This window comes from Leptodactylus fuscus, chromosome 5, assembly GCF_031893055.1.
Source record: "Leptodactylus fuscus isolate aLepFus1 chromosome 5, aLepFus1.hap2, whole genome shotgun sequence".
Taxonomy (NCBI): domain Eukaryota; kingdom Metazoa; phylum Chordata; class Amphibia; order Anura; family Leptodactylidae; genus Leptodactylus; species Leptodactylus fuscus.
In genome coordinates, this window is record NC_134269.1 from 58,383,074 (window position 1) to 58,400,330 (window position 17,257).

The following is a 17,257-nucleotide window of genomic DNA, read 5'->3' on the forward strand; positions in this document are numbered from 1 at the left end:
GAAACAGTATTCCAAGAAAAACACATGCTACCCACTGTAAAATTTGGTGGAGGTTCCATCATGCTTTGGGGCTGTGTGGCCAATGCCGGCACCGGGAATCTTGTTAAAGTTGAGAGTCGCATGGATTCCACTCAGTATCAGCAGATTCTTGAGAATAATGTTCAAGAATCAGTGACGAAGTTGAAGTTACGCCGGGGATGGATATTTCAGCAAGACAATGATCCAAAACACCGCTCCAAATCCTCAGGCATTCATGCAGAGGAACAATTACAATGTTCTGGAATGGCCATCCCAGTCCCCAGACCTGAATATCATTGAACATCTGTGGGATGATTTGAAGCGGGCTGTCCATGCTCGGCGACCATCTAACTTAACTGAACTTGAATTGTTTGTCCAAAATACCTTTATCCAGGATCCAGGAACTGATTAAAAGCTACAGGAAGCGACTAGAGGCTGTTATCTTTGCAAAAGGAGGATCTACTAAATATTAATGTCACTTTTCTGTTGAGGTGCCCATACTTTTGCACCGGTCAAATTTTGGTTTAATGCATATTGCACATTTTCTGTTAGTACAATAAACCTCATTTCAATCCTGAAATATTACTGTGTCCATCAGTTATTAGATATATCAAACTGAAATGGCTGTTGCAAATACCAAAATATTTAGAACTAAAAATGATTAAGATTAATAGGGGTGCCCAAACTTTTTCATAGGACTGTATCTGTACAATGGAGTAATATTCCACAAAAAGAAATCCATATTTGGAAACAGTCCAGACTGCCCTACAAGATACCATGATGAGCTTCAAGTCCGTTTTCCTGTTGACAGACTCCCTTTATGAACTATTCAATTGTGGTGTGGCGTAACTAGGGCAGTGACGTAACTAGGAATGGCGGGGCCCCGTGGCAAACTTTTGACATGGGACCCCCCCAGACCAACGCCAAAGACCTCAACTGTCTGACCCCTACCCCCCCACACATTTCTACGCACACTATAATGCCCCATAGTGGCCCCTACATGCAGTGTTATGCCCCATAGTGGCCCCTACACACAGTATTATTCCCATGAACAATTCAGACCCCAGAGTGTAATAATCGGAGACCGAGGGGGATACAAACATAAAAAACTACTGTTACTTACCTATCTCCAGGCTCCGCTGCATTCTCTGCCGCTGTCAGCCATCTTCCGGGACGTCATGTGACCAGGGGGCCTGCGTCGCAACGCATATGCACGCAGGTTCCGGGTCATGTGATGTCACGCAAGTAGGCCTGCAGCATGCCCGGATCGCGGAGAGGTAAGTAACAATGTTTTTTATGTTCCCTTACCTTTCCCGAGCCTCCGATCGTTATACTCGGGTCCGAAAAGACCCCCGAATATAATAGTGCTTGTGGGGCCCGCGGTGTCACTAAGTAAGTAAGTAGGGCGCGTTACCGGCTGTAGTAACTCCAGCCGGTAACGGCCTATTAAAAAAAAAAAAAAGCGCAGCGGTAGCGGCTGTCGCCAGACCCCTAATGTCCCGGGCCCTGTGGCAGCTGCTACCACTGCTACCACGGTAGTTACACCACTGCTCAAGGGCATTGTTTGGGTCCATTCACACAGAGGAAAATGGTGAGGAATTTGGTGTGGAAAAAAAGCGCTGAAAAAAGCCTCCCATTGATTTCAATGGGTTCCTTTGTCTGCTAGCTTTTTTCAGTGCTGAAATACCACACCAAATTCCTCACCATCTTTCTCCGTGTGAATGGACCCTTTGGGCTCCAAAACCTCCAAGGGCTACAGTTTCATCCTATTCACTTCTATGAGATGAGGCTGTAAAGATATTGAACACCCACTAAAAAAAAAAAAAAAAAGTATGTAAATAATGTAAACACTAAAGAGTTCCCAAATCCCAATGTTCATACGAGCACCAAAGCCGATTAAATCAGCTGTTTGGCAGTGGTCCCAGGTGTTGGACACCCACTGATATCTTTTTGATGATCTGTCCTAAGCATAGGTCATCAATCAAAATTTGTTAAACAGTCCCTTTAAGAGTGGTGCAGTTTCTGTTATAGCAGATCTATAAGTAACATTTCCTAAAATGAAAACTCGTGGTTTCCACATTGGTGGCTAGAGCGTTGTGACAGATATTACAGCGTAAAGGAATTTAACTCCTTGTTTCTGTTTTTGCTTCCTTTTTGTTACTACGTTAACTACTTTATCTTATTCTACATTGTCAGGTATATTGACTGAAGCAGAAAAAAAATTCTACCTTTCATATGTTACCCTGACCTTGTTCCTGACATCATGGCCTTGTCCTTGATAGTGTGTAATTTCTTTTTGCTGCAATATATAACAAGCAAATGTCATCTGAACCAATATGGCAGTGAACACTACTGTGCACCTGCTGAGCTTTAAAATAATATTCCCGTCAATTACATTGCACATGTTAGTTTGCTTAGTTATTCCATTTTTAGTTAAATTATTTTTTGCTACTTTTTTTTTTTACATTAAAGCCATGAGTAGGAAGTGCATGGGTTATTTAGTCAATGGCATCTGCTAGATCAATACCAGAGAGGGAGACCGATTTTAGATTATATACTGTATATTTTTATGAAAAAATTACTTTGTAAAGATAAAATCTCACTTGTAGGTTATATACAGGTTTCATTCAGTCGGGGCTTTGAGCTGACCTACTAGTATATAGGTTTCTGGATCCCATCCTCCACTCTTTACGTCTCTTATTCTGCCAGTGCTGAAACCATAAAACCACTCGGTCGCTGCTCTGCAATCTGCAATTTCCGCCCTTATAGTCCCGGCCTGATCTGACACTTATCTCCAGAAACTAATGCCTCTCTTCAATAAATGACCATTTTCTTGCATAAGACGCGAGGTGCACAAAACACTTTCAAGAGCATATCCGACATATCCCTGTCCAAACTATTTGATCCCACAGTCCATATACCTTGTATAATATCAGCAGCCATCATTACTCCTTCATATAGAAGAAATAACTTAATACTATCTAAGAGGATAAAGCACGTATGACTTTAATGTAATCCCAGGAAACAGAATGCACGTAAGGCCTTGTTCACACATATGAAAAGGTTTAGTGGTCTAGATCTAGCGTAGGTCTTAAACTGAGGAAATTGGGAAGACTTAGGTCAATGCTTCATGGCATTTGTATTCACGTTGCTCCTCACAGGCCCATCATATATTGTCCATTAATGCCGCTAATTTTGGTGTATTGGGGAGGTGTCAAGTATTACACTTTAGGAATTGGTCTTTAAAAACTGGACTATGTACAGGACCGCCTTAACCATAGAGCCGTGCTCCAGATCTATCGACTCCATATTCCACTATTCAGCCTTCAGGTGATAATGTCTACCGAAATGAGGTGCAATGAGTGCCGAGGGTAAGTTCACATGGGTTTTCTTGGTCCAGAGTTTGAGGCGGAGGACGCCTCAGGTTCCAGACCAAAATACGGGTAGCTGTGTTACAATACAGTGTTAGCAAATAGGGGTCACTAGGTGGGCGGCTATAGATACAAGGACTTCACCAGAATATTTATCTTTAACCTCAAATATTTGCTGTAATCAGAACAATCCCAATCACGTTCCTGTCTCCTATGAAATGACCAAGGCAGATGTAAACAATGCCTATGTGTATGGCTGCAGCTCTCACCTACCGTAGCTTGATCAGCCAATGGTCTGCAGATAAATATCTCAGGTCTATGGACAACTTTAGTCTTATCTGTAAGTTTTTTCAACATTTTGGATCCACTCTGGCTAAACAAAAGCAGCACGTGTGAATATAGCCTAAAGTCAGGGCTGTGCTGCATCTTTTTGTAGTGATAAAAATGTTATTGTAACCATTTAGTCCAAATAAATGCATAGACCTGTATGCAGTGCGGTTGACTCCAGCTGTCACTCAATAGTTAATAGGGCTACAAAAGTGTCAGTGTAGCCCTGGCCTAATATGTTTATCTGGTTCAGACATCTGGATTTGTCCTCTATTATCGTAAGCAGAGTTACTGCAAAGAGCATCCCTCCCAGTACCTTACGTATACCCTGTGATCAATGCACAGCCCATTGATGTAATGCTGCTTCTCCATTGCAGAAAAACAAGGATTTAGTATATTATGAACGCACCTTTAAGAGCCAACTGGTTAAACAGCAGTAAACCCCCACAATATGATACTTGTAGGGGATTGCTTACATCAGACAGCCCTTCATACGGGTGTTTCAAGTCATTTTAGTGCAGCAGAGGTTTAACAAAATCTGCTTATTCACCCCTCCATCTGGTTGGTGATCCAGCAGAGAATCCCTGTTCTGGTCCTCAATGTTCCTGACCTTTGACCTGCACATGAGTGATACAACCAATCAGCAGGTGATCTCTGATGCTCTGTTCATACGAAGAACCATTCCCAGTCACTGATTGGCTGACACACTCATGGGTGGGCAGTAGTTAAATAAAGACTAGGAGCCTGGACAGACGCTCTACAATGGATCTCTGGTCAAATAGAGAGACAAGTATGCATTTCCCCAGCACCAGAAATCATTTACTTGGAGCACCCCTTTAAAGAAGACCTTTCACCCCTTCCACCAACTCCATTTCTCTAGCCCTCCCCCCCCCCCCGTTATACCGGAGCAATCTGTGCAGTTAGTTTTGGTGCCTGATATACTACTTCGGCTCTGTACTATCAAGAGGGCGGTGTCAAGCAGGAGACAATCGGTAGAGCAAGGCCTGATAAATACAGAGCTGGACTTGGTGGAGATGGTGAAAGCTTCTCTTTAATACCTCAGTTTGTGCTATGCGGCTAAATATTGTGTCTCCTGACATCATCAGTCACCGTGGAGTTGGAATCCCCCCATACACATAAGATAGTCATCCAATACCAACAAAATCAGCGGTTTGGGCTCACTTTCCTCTACGTCAACCATATTATAAGCACTCCTCTATTGAGCATTCAGTATCAGTTATTCTCAGCTTTGCTGCATCTGACAAACTCATCACTGCAGTATCTTATAGGCTATGTTCATACCTGTGTTATCCTATCCATTCTTCAGGTCGATCACAAACTAGAAGAATGGAAAAACGGACAGCAATAGATCAGGGGAAATGATGGACACAAAGAGATCTCTTCTGTGATGTGAACATAGCCTTAGCACTGCTGCATCTTCCAAGTTCAGCTAGAATTGGAAAACTCAACACTCCTGCATTAGACAAGTTCACCTCTGCTGCTCCTCATATACTAAGCTTTGCTACATCAGCCAGATTTATCTCTGCTTGTCATATACTGAGCACTGCTACATCAGACAGGTTAAACCAGGGGTAGGGAACCTTTGGCTCTCCAGCTGCTGTGAAACTACAACTCCCATCATGCTCCATTCACTTCCATGGGAGTTCCAAGAACAGCAGAGCAAGTATGCATGCTGGGAGTTGTAGTCTTGCAACAGCTGGAGAGACGTATGTTCCCTACCCCTGGGTTAACCTCTGCTTGTATATACTGAGCACTGCTACATCAGACAGGTTCACCTCTGCTCGTCATATATTGAGCTCTGCTACATCAGACAGGTTCACCTCTGCTGCTTCTCATATACTAAACCCTACTACTGTACATGATATATTAATCTCTGCTACATCATACAGGTTCACCTTTGCTGCTTGTCATATACTAAGCCCTTCTACATCATATATTAAGCTCTGCTACATCAGAGAGGTTCACCTCTACTGTATCTCATATACTAAACTCTGCTACATCATATAATAAGCCTTGCTACATCAGACAGGTTCACTTCTGCTGCTTCTCATAAACTAAGCTCTGCTACATCATATACTAAGCCCTGCTACATCATATAATACGCTCTGCTACATCAGACGGGTTCACTTCTGCTGCTTCTCCTATACTAAGCCCTGCTACATCATATTCTAAGCCCTGCTACATCAGACAGGTTCACCTCTGCTGCTTTTCATATTCTAAGCCCTGCTACATCATATACTGTATTAAGCTCTGCTACATCAGACAGGTTCACCTCTACTATATCTCATTTACTAAACTCTGCTACATCGTTTAATAAGCCCTGTAACATTATACAGGTTCACCTCTGCTGCTTCTCACATACTAAGCCCTGCTACATCATATAATAAGCCCTGTAACATCAGACAGGTTCACCTCTGCTGCTTCTCATATATTAAGCCCTGCTACATCAGATACTAAGCCCTGCTACATCATATATTAAGCTCTGCTACATCAGAGAGGTTCACCTCTGCTGCTTCTCATATTCTAAGCCCTGCTACATCATATACTGTACTAAGCTCTACTACATCAGACAGGTTCACCTCTGCTGCTTCTCATATACTAAGCCCTGCTACATCATACAGGTTCACCTCTGCTGCTTCTCATATTCTAAGCCCTGCTACATCATATACTGTATTAAGCTCTGCTACAGACAGGTTCACCTCTGCTACATCATATATTAAGCCCTGCTACATCAGACAGGTTCACCTCTGCTACATCATATATTAAGCTCTGCTACATCAGACAGGTTCATCTCTACTGTATCTCATATACTAAACTCTGTTACATCATATAATAAGCTCTGCTACATCAGACAGGTTCACCTCTATTGTATCTCACATACTAAGTCCTGCTACATCAGACAGGTTCACCTCTGCTGCTTTTCATATACTAAGCTCTGCTACATCATATACTGAGCCCTGCTACATCAGACAGGTTCACCTCTGCTCGTCATATACTAAGCCCTGCTACACCATTTCAGCCCAGGTGCATTAGATAACCTGGGCTCTGCTTCACCTAGCAATGTTCTGCTGCCTCTGTCCACATGCAGGCAGCCTGTGTCTGGCCACTCAGTAATGTGACAAGCAGTGCCCTGCTCTAGAAGCCTCTGCCAGGAGGAGGAGCCGCAGCAGTGCCGGCAGCTGCAGCCGCTCAGTGTGTGTTGGGCAGACGTTGTGTGTGTCAGGGCTTGTGCTGCTGCAGCATGTGGGGGATACTCGCGTTGCCCCCCATATGAGCGCTGGATCTATCCTATGGGAGGGTGACCCCACGGCTTGGGCAGGCTCATGAAGCCGACAAGGTGAGTGACACCCCGGACTATTCATTCAGCTCAGACTCCTCAATGTCACAGCAACTTTAGTGAGAACTCCGGGTACAGCCATGTGTGACTTACCATGCCAAGGCTGGCGGGGTGCAGACCCTGCAGGGAAGGGGGCTTTGTAATAGACACTTAACCCTTCAGTTGCTGATGATGAATGTAGGTACTTTCCCCAGTGACCAGACATTATACCGTATGTGCCTGTAGCCCCAGAGAAGGATATCGGACATGAGCTCACCTTGTCATGGCTGGTAATGCTGGAATCTGACAATCTGACTCCCTGATCACTTACACTGAACGATTCCCAATAGGCGATTGTGTCCAAAATCACTTTGTGTATGGGCAACTTGGAACAATAGTGATAGAAATAAATTCTCTGTAGCTTTACAGTCAGTCTATGGTCTGATCAGTACAAGTTTCTGTCTGCCTGTCCTCCCAGGTCTCTCCAGAAAATAAAGTTCAACTTCATGTATTACAGATGTGTATTTCACCTAGATTGTCTTTTGAGTTATTGCTATGTATTGTGTATTACAGTAGTTATTGCTATGTATTGTGTATTACATTTGTTGCATGTCTCTAACAAGGCAGTGGCTGCTGGGACTAGTACCAAATAATATGGCTGTGGCTTTCCAGGTACCCACAGGGTATATATCATGCACCTGACTGTAGATCTTGTGTCCTGTACCATATTACTGGCAAGGAGATCCTACTTTATACCTTATATAGATGTATAAATGCACGCTGTGATATCAAATGACAAATTCAGCTCTGCTACTTGTGTGTGTGAATAACATATAACCTACAGCATGTTCATATATATATATATATATATATATATATATATATATATTGACTTGTCAGGTGTCTGGATTATTTCAAGGGCTCTCTTGACTATACTGTAATGATTTGCAATTAAGCTATCTAATATATATATATATATATATATATATATATATATATATATTTATATACACACACACACACTACTATCTCATCATCTACTTACTATTTATCATATCTATGTGTGTATAATATAAAATTTAAAACACTCTAGGATTCCAGTAGACAAGCAAAACCAGATTTGCATTCCATGTGCAGTAACCTTTCAATCGTACCTATATGGACTTTCTTACATAGGTGTCTATCTTCTATATGTCTGTCAATCTGTTTTATCTTCTGTCTATCTCTATGTATTCTTGTAGCTTGTGAGGCGGATGTCTGTGTGCACTTGTTGGTTTACTTGCACTTGTGTAAACAGCCACTATTTGTCATAGACCTATTATAATTATAGGCATAGAATATAAAGTAACCAGAAACCGTCGCTCAGCTGGAAATAATATTCTTCAGTAGCGTTTTAGGGGATCAGTATAAATTTATTGAAATGATTTACTTTATAGATCTAGCTGATGTGATCCATCCTCCTTCTCTATGTAGTTCCATATTCCTATCCTATAGCTAAAGGTGGACGCAGACCCCCACCCCATCTTTATTCCTCCCAGATGCACCAGACCAGATCTTTCATCTGACCACATCCTACTGTACATGTAAAGAGATTTTATTACAATCAGAATGATTTTCCCATGGGACACAGGATAAACCATAGCAAAGAAGTAACATTTTTGGGGGGAGGTTTACCTCCATTGCTCTATATACCCTTTTACCATTACAGCTAGTTAACTGAGCTACACTGCCATTGTTTGTGACAAGTACTTCTATATCTCTGGCCATAACTGTTTTATGTATCTGATTCTCATTTTGTTACCAATCCTAGATGGCATATAAATGTAATCAGCGTTCCTTTATAAGAGGTATATTATTAACTAAGACTATGCTCGCTGTCCCTAACTTAGAATAAGCCCCAGTTTAGCAAATACTTTGTAGTACCTGAAGGCAACTTTATATTTATATATTTAGGAATATCTTTATGGATCTTGCTGTAAGGTAACAGCAGGTTAGACTATAGGACCAAGTAGTGCGGTGTCTGTGTAATGACAGATTGGTCTCGCAGCAAGATGGGAGCTATCTGATGCCATATATATTGTACCAATTGATTCTGACTTTGGCTGAGCCCCTCCACACGCAGCCGAATAAAATAATGATTGATTCTCGGGATTAAACATGTTTATCGTTAATGTGTCAGACTAATGGTTGACGCAGTGTAAAGATAAAGTAGTATTAAATAGATGAAGAGCTGCCACCTCCATTTATCTTCATATTTTATGCTCAATATGTCTAAAGTAATGACTGCTGGCAGATTGCACCATGGGAAGACCATTCCATTCCTGGTCACATTTCCCATTGTTTTATATCCAAAACCTCAGTCATCAGAGAATCCATTCCGACGAAATGCGTTTGTGGGTTTCTATTGCCCTTTAATTGCTTGTCTATAGATTACAGAGAGATTTTTCACATTTTTTCGTCTCTTTTTGTATACCGCAGGAAATGTGCAGCAGCAGGTGGTGTCATTGGATTAATTAGATTCTGCATGCTTAATTAATACTCTGCCTGGGATTATACTGGCATCACCAGTTCAGGAGACGTATGAGATTACCAAATCAGACATTGGATATTTCAGTTTGTTTAAAAAAAAAAGTTAGGGTTAGTAGCGCCACCTACTGGTAATAATAAATGTGATATGATATATAGCATGCACATACACTTTAGTGGTAATTGTGCTGCTTGCAGGTTCAACATAAAGATCTCCTGTGTTTCAAGCAAAATTCAGTCGACCCTTAAAGTATCCTCATGGTTGGCACAAGGAAGAAACATCCTGTGTTATGTAAGAAACACAAGAATAGCACTAAGAACACAAAGGGTAGCATTAAATGTAGCACTAAATGTTGTAAAACCACCATTATATTCAGGGCTAGACCAATACTGTTTAGGACGGAGGTAATCAATACAAAAGGTGCCATTGACAGCCTGCAGCAATGTCATTGCGTCCTACTTGACTGGTAGGGCGTATTTGCCTGAATATTGATTAACCCATAAAGTGACAGCCTACACAGTGTCCAGGTGTCAGATGCACTTTAAGGATTAACGCTCAAGTAAAGTGGATGTTTATCCTTCAAGTTGCAGGAGGAGGGCACAAGTCAATCACTTGCAAATGTCAAAGGGTCATAAAAATCCCTAAAGAATCTTTGCAATTCGGTTTCAATATTTAGCAAGGAACAGTCAATTAGTAAATGTAACCCTTGTGTCCCACATAAACAGATTAGAGTTTACACATCATTGTCGCAGGCACGGGATAAGATCTGGTCATATTTGGCCCATTGCACATAGCAGTCATCTCTATGACCAGATTATAGGGTCACTGTTTCTTCTAAACCCAGGATTAAACCGACTCCCCTATATATGTGTATACTCCTTGGCATAAGATGCGGATAATAACTCCTATTGTGGGACATGCTGAAATCTAATGGCAGATGCCAGAATGCAGACAGTCAGTCTGACAGTTATCAGATAGTCTGACCAGATTTACCATGCCTTGTACACATCTCTCAAGCTTCAGATTTTCTTGCTGTAACGTGTCATATCCAACAAGTATAAAATTACTGAGCAGCTCATGTTTTATGTTGCCATAATTCATAAGCTTTCTAAGAATGGCTGGCACGTCGGATGTCATAGCAGAGGAAGACAATTCACAAATCTTCAGTTTCATTGTCGTTCACAGAATGCCTTGCCACTCAAAGACTAGAAAACGCGTTAGACTTACAGTTCCATAGTTGGCCAGACATGATGCGGTATTTCAGACAGACTGATCAGAACCATATAGTGTTTCTGACATTGAGGAGAGCTGGTGAAATATTTCCTAGTTTCTATCTCTATCTCAGGTGTCAGAGAGATGTCATAAGTTTGCAAGGATTATTTAATTAAATAATTACTTTCTATGAGCTTTAGAATGATGAGTAAGCTGACATAGGCGGTTCAACACTCAAGAAAGAACCTCCAGCTTTGGACCTGTCACCAAGTCCGAAAAGCCCAATGCTGTGCCCGCACTATCACCCTGAACATTTTGCTGTTTTGTTTATCCAAAACTGTTCAGCCATTCCAAAGATATAAGCCCTCTTTAGAATCGATGCAAATTAGGGTATACTAGCCAAGTGGGCAGTAACACTACTTGGCACCCAGATAAATCACAGTGCTAGCATACCCTAGTCTGCATCAACACTAATGGGGCTTATAACTTTGGAATAGCGGAAAGGAATTGGGTAAACTTAACACCAACATGCTCAGGGTGACAGCGCCTTTCAGATGAGGTATGGTATTGGGGTTTTCAGACCTGGTAACAGATTATATTTAGGGGAGTTCGAGAATGAAGATGTGTTTCCCAGCCAGCCAGACACCTAGGGCTACATATGGACCCTTTCCCACCAATGTACAGTTGTGGTTAATAGCTATCGACGAGGCTTCGCCTTAAACTCATTTGGAGAGTTGGCTGAGAAAGCTGCTGACAATATTTGCTGCCTGCTGTATTGTGTATTTTGCAGTTTTTCACAATTACAATAACAAACCAAGATCACAAATTCAATAGTAAAGAGTAATCACATTATGGCTGTCAGGAATTGCTTCTGGCTGCATTTTCTGAGCCATTTTACACTGGCTTAATGCCTTATCTTCATTTCAGAAAAACAATGATTTCACACCGCCATGCACTGGAATACTTATCAGTACCAAGAGCCAGTGCCTACATAAAATACATGAGCAGATCTCATAAGATAACCAGTTAAGCTTAGGCCACAGTTGCGGACAAGTTGCATTTTTTTTATTTATTTTTTTATGAGCCAAATCCTGGAATGGGAAAGGAATAGGAAATCTCACATCTACTTCTCCCAACCCATTCTTGGCTTTGATTCCAACAAATGTAGCAAAATCTGCAACAAAAATGCAGCTTTTCTGCAACGTGTGACCTCAGCCTAAATACATTTTTAGGATGTATATCGACACACAAAAATTCTTTTAAAGGGGTGCTCATGAAAACAAAGCTCATTGGGACATAGTGCATACAGCTTTCTAATGTGCATTTCTATCAATTCAACAACCTTATATTGAAATGGGGGCTTTGAGGGAAAGTAGTAGTGCAAATGTAGTCTTCTACAAGATTGTGTGCTGTAATCTTCCCAACCCAGTTATCGCACTGTTGCCCATTTGGTGCCAGAAAGCAGAATTGGGGTGATGTCCACAGAAAGTTATACTTGTCCAAATGACTGGTTTTGGACAATATTTTATGAAAATGCCATGTAATTCTGAGTATGGACATAACTCAGTTTGGGGGAGCTGTCAGTTAGATAGTCAAAAAAGTATGTGCCCCCTTGATCACTACTTTATCTGATATATCTCCAGTTTTGACATGCTCCAGATACATACATACATACATACATACATACATATATATACATGTGTGACCTTAGCAGCTCTTGTTATAACCTGCCCTGTTATAAGAATCATAGTTTAGATGTTGTGGGCTTTTAAGGTTAGACTCCCACATGGAACCATTTTTGTGGCAGTTTTTCCTTAGGGACAAAAAAAACAGCATCAAATGTTGCCAGGAAAACTGCGTGTATGATTCCAGCCTTGAGGGGTTAACTATAGAATAGAATATTAGTTGTATGCTATATGAATTTATATGAAGCATCTTGTGAGTTCAGGCTGAACAACAACGGCTCCATCTAGCGTAACATCCAGCCTCGCTGTGTGCCAGGAGCAGCCGCTGTTGTCATCCTCCCATCTCCTGCATTGTGATAGTGTTGGAGATATACACATGCACATATAAGGGTGTGATCTCCACAGTTCTGGCACGGCTGACCACTGTGTTCTGCCAAACCCTGTAGTGTGAATCAAGGTATTGCATATTTATACAATATTTTGTGATCATGGAAAAATCACCGGGGTGCAGTCTCTGGAAGAAGCAAAATGTTTTGTAACCTGAAAACCCTGTGAAATAGTGGCAGCCGTTCCCGTTTAGATGTTCTCTCCTAACTCCAAAAATATGCTTATGGTTATGCAGTTTATTATGTGTGCTGGAGATGCCCTCTACAATATGATGGCGCTATATAAATAGTTAGTAGATGGAAATGTAAGAGTTAGGCCCGGATCACAGCTGCGTTTGGGAAAGGGGAGGGGGGTTGTTTGGGAACCCTCTGAACAGAAACCTCTCCACATAAAAAAGCGGTTACCTTAAGAAACCTGGTGGACCCCATAGACTATAATGGGGTCCATGTGGTTTCTGCTCGGTTCCCAAACAAAAAGTGCTGTTTGCAGGACTTTTCTCTCCGCATATTTCATGCGAATAGGTAATTGGAATGGCACGACCGCAGATGTGAACCAGGCCATACAAGAATGTATGTAACTGATGTAATAATATGGCTATAATCAGGGGTGAACCATCCCTTTTCGCCGCCTGAGGCGGCCGACAGAAAGCCACCCCCCCACACCCCCCGGAGGAGGAGGCGAAGCGGAGGGGGTGTGACGGAGCAAAGGGGGCATGGTGAAGCGAAGGGGTGGGGCTTAGCAGCGTTCGCAGGCAGAGAGCAAGGCAGGGAGAGGACCTGCTCTCTGCCTGAGCATGAGGGGAGGCCAATCCACGGCTTGGTGCCAAGCCAGTCCAGGACAGCTTGTCCTGGACTGGCTTAGGTAAGCAAAAATGCCGCCCTCCCTGGGGCCCTGACATAGCGCCGCCTGAAGCGCTCGCTTCAGGTCGCCTAATGGGACGTGCAGCGCTGGCTATAATACAGAAATATGGGCCCATAGTGGTTCTAAGCTGAGCCAAGAGTAGACAGGTTCAGGATGGGAAGACTGTAGGTGGATCCCTAGTGGTTCTAATGAACAAGACTAAATCACCATAGCATCATAGAATGATCAAAGTTCATATTAGAAAATCAGATGTATTATGGATAGGGTTGAGCAATCAGGATTGGAAAAGATCGGATCCCGATTGGTGATCAAGCAAACTTCACAATCGGGATTGGCTAAAAAATTATCAGAAATCGGATTTTGAAATCAATCCTGAAATCTCAAAATCGGCTCAACCCTAATTATGGACATTTTGCCAGCATGGCAAAGCAAATAAACTCATCCTAACTGATTCCCTGCCATTCCCATTAGAACACTGCTTGGCTCCCTGCTGGTCTCTAATTCCGGGTCTCCTCTGGCTGAGATGGGTCAGTGATTGACAGCAGACATTTCTAGTGTGTTGAGAAGGACTATAGGGCCAGCACTTAGAGATTGACAGCGAACCCCTTAAGCATGGCTATGGGAATAATAGGGGATTAGAGAATATCACTTTTTTATTTTGTTACCCTATGCTGACTTTTTTTTTGTCCCTGGACAACCCCTTTAGCAGATTCTAATATTATGTCCAAGCGAAACTGGATAAGTGTTTAAAAATTATCCAGAGAAATAAATCCTGAGCAGTTCTCTACCTCTCCACAGTTGTGAGTTATGTGGATGTGATGTCATCGGGTATAACTATTATTACCTTGTTCTGTACGGTTGAAAGTCCACCTTATCTTTAGTATCACTGACTTGTAACTAGATCACACACATTCTCAGGTCCATAAAACTATATGAGTCTGTTTCTGGAATGCTCAGCAAAGAGAAGAACAAAGTTGCATAGGAAACTGAAGTGCCAAGTGTCATACATAATGTGACACACTCTACCTGCTCTCCTTTTATAGGGCAATGAAATCCACTATGGACTGTGATTCTTTTATACATACAATGTATATACTAGATCTGGCCAGACCTGGCGTATTCATTGTACTTTGAGCTGTGGTTTCAGAGATCAAGCTAGCGGCTCGCTTGCACAGGATAGTCGACATCCCTACTAATGGACTAGACTACATTGGTGTCATAGATACCGATTTCTATAGAAACACTCAAATGTAAGGTTCTCAACTCATTTTCATTGCTCACTCACATTCGGACACTCATATGAAAAATGAAAAACCTATAGGTAGGATACAAAAATATCTAAAATGTGCCTGTTACCATTTCATTCTGGACCATACCTCTTATCAGAAATCTATCTACTCTGTATTACAGAGGTATACCTGGTCCTATGTGACACTGCCCAACCTAGGCCCAGTTAACAGACACCATGGGAAAGAAGGGTTTTGGGGAACACCTATGCAACCTTTTGACTTTTAAGGTGACCATAAACCTTCAATAGCTGTTGACCTACAGCCATTTCTGACATCAATGGACTGTATTTTCATGGGCTCACCAGGGGTAATTATTCTGTGAGCCCCCACACCATCTATATAATCTGTATCACATCCTTTTATTCTTATGTTCTTTTACCTAAATCAAATACAACATTTTGAAATGGCACATGATACATTTGGCTGACCCTTATGATCAAACCCTATAAGGTTTACGTTGGCGAAATGTGGCACAATATAATGACTAGCATCTCGCAAACATAAGTGACTTGCATGAAATTGGCGAAATGGATTGAATTTGGATTGCTTGCATCAGGGCTGTGGAGTGGGTAGGCCAAACTATCAACTCTGACATAAGTGAATTTACAACACATTGTACATCTTATTAATTATACAATATCAATAATTGTAATCAGAGTTGGTCATTTTTTTTATTTTTTTTTCCAACTCCATCCGAAACCTGTCTCTGCTCAGATGACTCTATGACTTTGACTCCACGTGGAACTGCAGCTTTTATGAATTGGTGACCCCCAACAAATCAATGATACCAATATCCAAAAAAAAACAAAACTCAGCATGCACCCCCACCCCATGGCCTAAATATGTCTTTCTCCTGGCATCCTACTCCTTTTCCATCCTTTACAACCTGTCTGAAGTCGGCTGCATTGTGTTAACCAGAAATGTTACACCTTATTGATTGCTTACCATGATGGTCATTAAATCTAACTGATTTTGCATCAACTTTGGAGTGGCACATTTATTAGGATATTTGTACCACAGGGTGGATCCCTACTCGAGTACCCAACCACAAGCGGAGTGATGTGCATTCCTCTTCCCCAACTAATAAGGATATCCACACCCCCACCCTCCCTCCCGAATGACTTACACTGTAGCTTGTGGTCTAGGGATTTAATAGTGTGGCCAGAATTCAGGGCTGAATAATCCCTATTTGATTATCTGTGGTCCTTGCAGACATACCTTGGAAGGTATTGCTCAATAAGATTATCTAACTCCTTCTCTTTAAGAAGTCATAGAAGTAAAATTAGACTTGTGGGTTAGTTATGATATAAATCACCCACATCATATAATTCCCATTAAATACCATTTATATATTACCTTTCTATTATATATGTTTCCCATATACCTATCTATGATCACGAGTTCTCGTGATGCCCTTGAGGAGAGGATCCTGTATAGAATTGCATTGTATATAGCAAGCGGTAACCTAAACCACAGAAATGATATTTATTAGTATGTGGGATCTCTAATCTAGAGCGCTTAAATCTTACAATTTGTAATTTGTAATTCGGGCGGCTAAATGGAGGCTTGTAAAACCCAGCAATCAAAAGTCACTTGTAGCCGCTCTCTGCAACTCCTGGCATTTTCTCTAGAAATTGAGATAATTTTTTTCCCTCCTGCTAATGCACCTAGAATTCAATGCATTTTTACAAGGCTCATAAACCTCACCTACGTTTTATGAGAAGATCCTGTCAAACTTCCAGGTGGCTCATCTCACTTATTTTCCGCTTTATGTTTTTACAAGAGGTTGAGCGTAGGCACTAAAGGGGTCCGTGCATACACACTAATTTGTCTTGTTGGAGATTTGTTTAATTTTACACAGAACAGGACTTGCCTACACCTTCCTCTATCCCATTGTGCTCAGTGGGGGAGTTATAAAGCCATGAAGAATATGAGACAAGGAGAAGCTTCCATCCATGACATAACCTACAGAACACTCTATGGTCCTGTTCAAGTCAAGTTTTAGGTATAACCTGAAACATATTTTATGCATCACAGTAGTTATATTCTATTTTGACTCTCTAGGATTTCCAAGAGGAGTGAATAATAGGGTTCATCTTAACTTGGCCATACATTTTAGATACCTGCTGGTTCAGTGCTTCTTCACCTGACAATGGTGTTCCTCTTGACTCCCCATACACATGCATGCTCAGCTTGACTTGGTGTGTTCTCAGTAAGGAATGGAGAGTAAGTTGCTGAAACAC

At 41.7% G+C, this 17,257-nt stretch overlaps 1 protein-coding gene across 1 annotated transcript in view; it reads left to right on the plus strand.

Moving 5' to 3' along the window:
- Window positions 1-6,918: 6,918 nt before the first annotated feature.
- RGMA (repulsive guidance molecule BMP co-receptor a) overlaps window positions 6,919-17,257 on the plus strand; it is a 34,889-nt gene continuing 24,550 nt past the window's right edge. Inside the window, exon 1 of the mRNA XM_075273223.1 lies at window positions 6,919-7,074. Within this exon, the coding sequence (XP_075129324.1) occupies window positions 7,061-7,074 (14 nt within the window). The 5' untranslated portion in view covers window positions 6,919-7,060. The remainder of the gene's footprint in view (window positions 7,075-17,257) is intronic.